Raw genomic sequence first — 9,089 nt, 5'->3', positions numbered from 1 at the left:
AAAAATGTTCTTTGATTTTCATGTAATTGTTTTTGCATGAACTTCCTTAATTTTCAGCATTTTCAAAATGTTGGAAATCAATATTATATAATTTAAATAAATAAAAACTGAATTTCACTGTGCTAGGTTTTATTTTGAAAATGTTCTTTGTTTATTGTGTTTTTTTTTGCATAAACGTTCTTAACTTTTAGCCTTTTTAAAATGTAGAAAATCAAAATCATAAAATAAAAAGAGAATAATTAAATAAAAATCACTGTGCAAGGTTTTATTTGGACAATCTTTGATCTTCATGCTTTTATTTTGCAAAAACTTCATTAATTTTTATCCTTTATAAAATGTAGTAAATCAAAATCATAAAATAAAAATAAATTAAAATCATTATGCAAGGTTTTATAATGAAAATCTTTGATTTTCATGTTTTTTTTCATAAACTTCCTTAATTTTCAGCATTTGCAAAATGTAGGAAATGTATAAGATAAAAATAAATACACAAATAAAAATCACTATACAGAGTTTTATTTTTAAAATCTTCTTTGATTTTCATGTATTTTCTTGCATAAACTTTCTTAATTTTATGCTTTTTCAAAATGTAGAGAATCAAAACCATAAAATTTAAATAAAAAATAAAAATCACTGTGCATGGTTTTATTTTGAAAATCTTTGATTTTCATTTATTTTTTTGCATAAACTTCCTTAATTTTCAGCATTTTCAACAAGTAGGAAATCAAAAACAAAACTTCAATTTGTTAAATTGACTTGAACAGTTAGTTTGAAATTGTGCTGCTGTCACCACCAGAGCAGGAAGAAACCAAAACTTACATAGACATTACCAGAAGAGGGGGGAGATGATACTAAAAAAGCAATTAACATGTTAAAGCAAAGTATCTTCCTTTTCTAGTCCCACTCTCAGAGTCATTACCGCCTCTGAAATCCCCCCCTTCATCTCAATAATGATATTCAAAACCCTCCTGCCTCACATTGTCATGCTAAGTGAACTTGCTGCACACTGTCATGTTCTTTCAGGCAAGCTTGCCCCCACCTGTCCTATCAGACACCTGTTGCACACCCCTTAGCCAATCAGAGGCGAGGCAGAAGAACTCCTCTTCACAATATAAGTTTGGGCCCTGTGCAGAGGGAATCACTCCACTTGACTCGTCGGCGTGTAATTCTGTCTCCCTGACTGACACAGAGGAAGAAGCACATAAAGGTTGAACTTAAAAGGAGCCTGTTCTGACAGATCTGGACGGGAGACATGACCAAAGAGACTGAGTAAGTCCTTTTATTTGTGCTTTTGTTTTTGTTTCCTTAAATCTCAGCCTGTTTCGGTTTAAACTTGATCCAGCACTGTAAATGGATCATGTAGGGTTTCAGTCTGGCAGATAGAAAGCCCCCTCAAACCTTTATTGCAACGAGACCCCCATGTGAAACACCTTTTTTTTTTTTTAAGGGGCCGTTTTACAGTGAAAAATGATATGTGACACACACAAAAACACAGCCAGTGTTGGATCAGTGCACGTATAGAGGGGGGCCAGCTCACCTAGGGGCCACGGAGGACAAAAAGAGATTGGGAAATGAGGATCTCCTCTGGAGATGTTAGACAGACACTCTGGCAGGGTTGCATTGAGTTACAAAAATGGTGAAGCAGGCTTTAGAATGACTTCTGTGCGCGGTGTGACAGGTGCATCTGAACAGGTGTAGGAGCGCTTTCATGCTTAAATATTAACACCCTGTAATCAACCATGTTTTGGTTCTGCTGTGGCCGTGAATGCTTGTGGTCTTTGCTTCCTGTCAGCACGCTGAACTGTTTATCCAGGCTAAACTGCAGCTATTTGTTCCTCAGACACTTCAGACGCAGTCTAACAGGAGCTTATCCCAGCAGGCTTTGTGTTTACAGTTCGGTGTTCCTGTTAGTCTTTCCAAACAAATCAGATCCTCTGAATCCCGGGCAGTGATTTGTTTTTTTTTTTTTTGCAACTGAAATGGAAAACCAGAGCACATCTCGCTGACAGTTGTTGGTTTCTGTTTGCGGAGAAAGAGAATCTTGTCATCTCCAATGCAATCTGTGCAAACATGGGAGTTTTTTCGTGTATCTTTCCTTCACAGTATTTGAAAAACAGAAAATACTTGTATTTGCACGCATGCTTGTGCATTTTAGAAACTTTTTTTCCATGCAACCGGTGACGACTGTTACTCAGCCTTGTGGTTTTGCAATCGAAACCTTTCACGCTAAGGGGCAAGTATGTGCAGTCTCCCCAGGCTAAGGCACTGCTTATCGGTACTTTTGCTCAATTAAATCATCACCGAAATGCTTTGAAAAGTAGTAATTAATAAAAAATGTGTTGTTCTGTCTTTTTATTTTTAGGACTCTTGGATTGGTCTTTCAAAGCGAGAACTTTAGCTTCAACCCCTATATAATGGACGCCTGGTCCTACCTGGACAACTCTGGAACTGATCCCAGTTTCTCCAAAACCAAACTTCATCCGGGGGACAACCTGGCAGCCCTAACAATGCTTCAAGAGCACTGCAGGGTAAATCATTTTCAAAAAAACATGCTTAAAGGAGCTAACTTCTATTTTATTTGTGCTTATTTTGTCTTATCTGCTTCTTTCCAGAACCAGAAAGAGCAGAAAACTGCAGCGTTCAACCGCAATGTCTGCAAGCCAATAGAGAGGTAAGCTTTCCAGCATATCAGTAACCTTTTCCAGATTTTATGAAGATAGTTTAAAAAAAGGTTGGATTTAAAGTTCCTATTATTGTTTTTGTAATCACTCAGCGAAATGTATGAGAACAGTAATTAAAAAAGAGAAAGGCAGGACTTTAGGAGGTCGTAAACTCATCAGAGGGTAATCCTCTGCTCAAACAGAGTCTCTGAGATTATTGTCTACTCCTCCAGTTCTCCCATTCAACCACCTTTCCTCCATCATCGGCCTCTTCTCTGGGAGGGTTTCACAACAGGAGGACAAACGGTTGTTTTCCTACCTTCTGTCCTCTCTGTTGGGGCTCGGTGTTGTCCCCTCAAACATTTTCTGAAGGAGAAACTCAAACACAAAGTCGGCTTAAAAAAAAAAAAAAAAAAGGCCGGATTAAGAAACAAATAGTTCCCACCCAGACTCGAGCCGTGTTTTTGCAGTAGCGAATGAGACACAATAAGTGCTTTAACTGACTGTGAGGGTTTGTGCAGGCAGCAGCCATGCTTCTGTTGTACCTAAGTCACTACAGTAGCACTTCCTTCACAAAGTTTAATTGTCCTATTTTCTTTTTTGGCAGCAATCTAGCAAATGCAAACGAGCTCCTGTCCACGTCCCATGCTCAAGAAGTCCTGACCCCCAAGCAGATCACTTCCCTCCCCATATCTGCTCCTGCTACCTCAGACACCTACGCCACACTGACCAGCGTTGTGACCGACAACTACGACAAACAAGAGCTCAACATCATCTTTGACTCTTTGCTGCAGAAGTGGCCAGAAACTGGGTCTTTTTCTGATCCGAGTGCTGAGGTGAGATTAGATTCACAGCCTGTTTTTTGTTTCAGTCATTACTATAATACATTTATGACTAATTTTATCCGTGTGGATATCAGCCTCTTCCCTACAGCAATCCCTTTCCCGGTAACAACGCCAGCCCCGTCTACTCGAACTCTTACACCAGCTCCCCGGCAGAAAGATTCAGGAATGAGTTTCAGTTTACGCTCGGATCTCCTGCAGCTTCTCTTCACAAGGCCGGGGAGCTTCCGATGGTGTACCTGAACAAAGGCCAGTTCTACCCCATCACTCTGCAGGGAGTGGACAACAACTCCGGCCTCACAGCCACCAAAGTCAAGGTGAGTCTTAAAAGCGTCCTTCTGAAGTGTTTGTGACGTAAAACCGTCACAAGGTTTTAAAAAAAAAAAAAAAAAAACAGTCCCTCCCTTGGAGCCAGGTCCGTGAGTGACTAATTCCCTGCTGACACCCAGTACACTAGGCTTGTCCCAAAGACAGTGTCCTCCTCTGAATAAATTATTCCTGAGGCAGGTTGAGGTCAGAGCGAGGCTCAGCTAAGCCAAAAAAAAGAGGAGTGGATAAGGTGGGGGAAAAGGTGTGGTGCTCCTTACAGTCTATTTCTCTTTGTTATAAAAGGATATGAACATACACAAACACATGTTAGCTCCCTGCAAATAATTGATGACAGTTCAGGAGAAAAGAAGGATTTAGAGTGACGAGTGAAACAAATGGGTATTTAAAGAAGTATTGGTCATTTGGGAAATAGAAAGAATCAGATCCATGTGAACCGCTGTTGTTTTTCTACTCCAGACTGTGGTGATGGCTGTGTTTGAGAACGACAAAAGCCCAGAAATGCAGCTCCGCTTCTGGAATCACTGGCACGCACGCCAACCAACCGTCAAGCAGAGGGTCATTGACATCGGTATGTTTTTCCTCAACACTCCAAGCCACAATTATCATTATCTAGAGCAAAAAAAATCAATTTTTGTTGTCGTTTACAGCCGACTACAAAGAAGTGTTCAGCGGCATCAGCAACATCGAAGAGGTGGCCTTCAACGCGCTGTCGTTCGTGTGGAACCCCAACGAGGAAGCCAAGGTAAATAAATAGACGTTGCAACACAGCCGATGAGTGACTGAAAGTAGAGAACAGGTGGAACTTTTACAGAAAAGAAAGCAGGTAAAGGGGAAGAGGAGCGCAAAGGGAGTGGTTGATGAAGGAAGGAATTCAAGAAATGTGTTTGTCCCTCAGGGCTTTGTCACCTCATCAGATGAAAGCCACTGAGGCTTAGGAGAGTCGAATGTTAGGGTGGCTCAGGAAAGCTACTGTTGATTGGATCAAATGGAAGTCATACATGTTTGTTATTTATGTCTTCAGATATACATTGGAATCAACTCCCTCAGCACAGACTTCTCCTCTCAGAAAGGAGTGAAAGGTCTGCCTCTAAACCTTCAGATCGACACCTATGACTTCAGTTCAGGAGCCAACCAGCTGATCCACAGAGCTGCCTGTCAGGTCAAGATTTTCTGTGATAAGGTAAATCACTGACAAGACCTCGTGTACAAAGAAATAAAGAAACAAAAATACATGTGTAACGTTTTTGTTTGTTTCTTTAGGGTGCAGAGAGGAAGATGCGAGATGAGGAGAAGAAGAGATCCAAGAGGAGGGGAAAGAATGTCAACGATGCAAACAGTAAGTAGCATACATGTGTCCTAAATACACTTAGGGATTTAAAGATATATAACATTGTTCAATCTTTGTTTTAGCTTCCAAATTGTTAGTGAGCAGCTCAGTGGGGAACGAGTGCACCTTCTTCAAGACCCTAGAAGACCACGTCACCCAGCCAGTTCTCTTCATTCCCGAGACACACCTCTCCAGCTTGCAGCGCATCGTAAGTTCCCTTCAACCGCTATTTGCTCTCCTCCATGCATTCATCCCTGTGGGCACCTGGACAAATGGTGGGAAAGTATGCGGTGGGGGGAAAGTGGGCCAAAAGCCAAAGGTGGGGAAGGAGGGGGTGTTGCTGACAAAGATGCGCCGACGAGAGGCGAAACGCAGACCACAGATGAGTTAATTGGAGTCGAAACCAGACTCAAGTCGCTGCAGATGCCATGCGAAAGCACACAAACATAAAAGAAACATTTCACACCTGATCCCCAACACGCAGCCCTCACACACTCAGCGTCTATCAATCAACGCGGTGAGGGGGCTGTTTGGACAGGCCAGCTTTCCCACACTTTCGCTTCTTGCGAACAAGCACAAAGCCGCAAAGTAATGAAGAAGTATTACCGCAGGGAACGTATTTGAATCAAACTATAAGATCTATAAGACTGTCAGTCGGTAGATCCTATAAGAAGGAAAAAAAGCAAATGTTTAAGAAGGAGACAGCTCTGATTGGACACTGTGATTAGGCGTAAGTGGGTGTCATATCTTCCTTTGTGGCTCTGGCAGAAGTCATGGGAAATGCAGGTTTAAAGCCACGATAAGATTCCTTTTATAGGACGCCACACAATAGCGGAAAGGGGGACATTAAGCAACGTCTTTTATCAGAAATGTTGAATCTAATCAGATGTCTGCTCTCGTTTTAGGTCACGCCCATGGATGACATTGACAGGTGAGCGTTATTAAAGATCACAGTTAATTTGGTGATTATGATTTAGACGTTGGTGTCTAATGAGTGTTCTTATTTTAGGAGTTCTCTGAAGAGGATGTACCCAGACAGAGAGCAGAGCAACTCCCCACCCAACAAACAGGCACGAAAAGACGACTCACAACGAGGTAGATCGAACGTTTGTAAGTAGGATTCATAAAGCGGCTGTCAGACCTCTAATTCTTTTATTTTCTCCTATTTTAGTTTTGATCTACGTGAGGACGGGTGCAGAGGAGGTGTTTGACGCTCTCATGCTCAGCTCACCCACAGTCTACGGCCTTCGAGAAGCCGTACGTGTCAGCCATTTCCACTTTCCGTCTCATTTCCGTAAGAGATCCTGACGATTGTCATGTATCCTTCCTTCCTCAGATTTCAGAGAAGTACAGCATGCAAAGAGACACCATTGGGAAAATCTACAAGAAATGCAAGAGAGGGTAAGTTCTCCACAACACCTCTGTCTTAAATATAAGTTTAGTAGCTAAAATGGGCACATTTTAAAGCATTAATCTCATCAACCCTAAAGCAAACACATGCTGACAGACTGGTTAGCTGGCTCCACCCACTGGAATGTGCTAATTGAAGGCCTTCCAAAAGAAAATTATGAGCATAGGTCCTGGAGATGAGTCATTTGTTGGTGTTCCTCTTATTGTTTCAGTAACTCCATCTTTAACTGCACCAGGAAGTTGTGTAAAGAGATGCTACTTTTTTGATTAGGATCTTCAAAGAGTCAGTAAAAGTTGACAATAAATTAGGGTTTTTTTTGTACGTTGGAAAACTTTAATCAGTTTAAACTTTTAGTTTTGAATTAAAATAAGTGGAGATAATCTCCATGACGTCAGGGCACTTCAGTTGCCGGAGAACTTTGCGTGATTTTCCTGCCACTTGCCGTCAGCCTCGGCTGGAGTGGGAGCAGCTAAGCCGACAGGTTGGGTTGCATTCCCGCTGCAGGTCCCTCCCTCCACTTTTGGTCTTGTCTTTAATCAGCCCTGTCCCTGCAGGCAGAATGCATGAGCTGTTGGTTAGCTCAGGCGTAAAGGCCTCCAAGGCTCTTTGGTTGGTTGGCTGTGCAGGCAGACAGTGATCCAGTTTATTACCTTCAGCGATACCTTTCTTAAGGGTTCCTCCGGGCTTAACCTTTCTGACCCCAAAAGATTGTTCATTTCACCTCATTGCTTTTCTTGTCTATCCCTCCTCTTGCAGGATCTTCGTAAACATGGACGACAACATCATCGAACACTACACCAACCAGCTGGCTTTTCAAATCGAGATCTCCGAGGTCAGCGGGCAGTTCCAAGTCACCCTCGTTGAAGTATAAAGCCAATTCTTCTGAAGGATCAAGCGCGCAGCTGCCTGTCACGATCATCAGCAGAAGCACTGCCCTCTCAGGGACTATCACAGCTGCCAAAACCAGGAAGGGAACTGGGCTGAACAGATATCTTTGAATTTAGAAAAAAACATGTTAATATTTTGCATCTAATTAAGCCCATTTGTTTTGTTATTTGAATTTAATATTTTATTACAAGCAATTATAATGACACAACTGTATATACTGTAAATAGATTTTAATATGACAGTGTTTTATGATCTAACAATCTCTTTTTCTACAAATTATTATGAATTTCAACATTTTTTAACAGCTCTTTCCATTATTTGTGTGGAGAGCTTGCAGTTTTTTTTAGAATATAATTCTTGCTGCTTTCAATGTACTCATCATTTCTCCTACCAACCCATTCTTGTTTTTCACCACACCAAGAGTAACCTCCTGTTTGTTTCATGACTAAGAGTGCCCCCACACCAGGCTGCATTCAGAAACCTGTAAAGTCATACATTTCCACCGATTAAACCACATATGAATTAGTATTGGCCATTTCGCCCCAAAGCTTTGGACATTTCCAGGCCCTGCCAGAAGACCTCCAGAGTATGCATGTGCACGTGTGTGGGAAAAAAGAAAAAAAAAACAACCAGGATTTCAGCTCCTTTTTAAAAAAAATCAGTGTATCATTTCAAAGCAAAGACGTATCCGTGTTATATTTCATTTTTATGCCATTTGCTGTACCGCTAATGTTGGTCACACAAATGTCCCCTTTTTTATGAAAAATAAAAACCAGTAATGAATGCAATGGTTTCTGCTTGTTTATGACACACATAAAAAAAACTACTTGTTTCGCAAAAACAGAATGATGCTGTTTTAACAAATTAAAGTGTTTCTATGAAAAACTTGTTAGTTAAAAGGTTACCAGCACGTTTTAGTAGTCACCTCCTCAGCTCATTTACTGACAGAGGACACGCTGTCTTTAGCAGAACAGTCTGAGAGAGGCACACGTGCAGGGAAAGGAGAGTCAGCGGAGCACGCAGACAGGCAAAAGGGGAGACAGACGTTGGGGGAGAAACAAAGAGAAGAAAGCTGGAGCGGCGGCACAAACAGGGAAGGGAAAGGATGAAAAGAGAAGGGAACGATGAAGAGCTGGACGCATCATCTGTTGACAGAAGACAGAAGCATCATGGGCTTTCAACGGAGAGCACCCTGCGGTAAGAGGCGCGCTATCCCTCCTGAATGGTAAGTGACTGAAGGAATATGTGGGTCTATGCAGATGTTTTATTCATCTGCATCATTCTAATCATTTTCCATTCAGATGTTTCTCTCCATCGTACATCAGAACAGCTGTCTTTCCATTTTGCTGCATTAGTTGTAGGTAAACACAAGTCTGGAAAATTATAAAAACAATAAATTAAGGAAGAATCTATAAAAATAAATAGACTGCAAAATACAAGTTAAATTGGATGTTTAAAGGACAAAAGTTTTCTTTCTTGTCACGCTAGAAAAACAGGAAAGAACTATCAATAAACATGATGCACAGCTGCAGGTATGCTTTTGGCTACGCTCCCCTGACTGTCATCGACATCCCAACATGCACTGTCATGGAAAATTTCTGCTCTTTTGTGCTCCAACATTCTGCTATCTC

General features: G+C 41.4%; 2 protein-coding genes across 3 annotated transcripts in view; both read left to right on the top strand.

Moving 5' to 3' along the window:
• The first annotated feature begins 770 nt into the window (after positions 1 to 770).
• On the top strand, positions 771 to 8,241 carry grhl3 (grainyhead-like transcription factor 3). The gene is made up of 15 exons (XM_024270751.2): positions 771 to 1,269; positions 2,363 to 2,528; positions 2,613 to 2,671; positions 3,268 to 3,496; positions 3,580 to 3,819; positions 4,289 to 4,400; positions 4,480 to 4,574; positions 4,854 to 5,012; positions 5,093 to 5,168; positions 5,243 to 5,367; positions 6,065 to 6,090; positions 6,169 to 6,254; positions 6,331 to 6,416; positions 6,496 to 6,560; positions 7,327 to 8,241. The coding sequence occupies exons 1-15, from the start codon at positions 1,253 to 1,255 to the stop codon at positions 7,439 to 7,441; spliced, it is 1,656 nt and encodes a 551-aa protein (XP_024126519.1). The 5' UTR covers positions 771 to 1,252; the 3' UTR covers positions 7,442 to 8,241.
• Positions 8,242 to 8,382: 141 nt separating this feature from the next.
• The window catches only part of si:dkey-221l4.11 (claudin-23), a 4,785-nt gene continuing 4,078 nt past the window's right edge, over positions 8,383 to 9,089 (top strand). The window contains exon 1 of one of the 2 annotated variants that reach the window (XM_024271433.2): positions 8,383 to 8,655. The gene's annotated coding sequence lies outside the window, so the exon portion shown is untranslated. Of the gene's footprint in view, positions 8,684 to 9,089 lie in introns of both variants that reach the window. The other variant, XM_024271424.2, reaches the window with a different exon arrangement.

Source organism: Oryzias melastigma, linkage group LG22 (assembly GCF_002922805.2).
Source record: "Oryzias melastigma strain HK-1 linkage group LG22, ASM292280v2, whole genome shotgun sequence".
NCBI classification, from domain to species: domain Eukaryota; kingdom Metazoa; phylum Chordata; class Actinopteri; order Beloniformes; family Adrianichthyidae; genus Oryzias; species Oryzias melastigma.
Note: the sequence above shows the minus strand (reverse complement) of the source record. Positions and strands in the feature narration are given on the sequence as shown.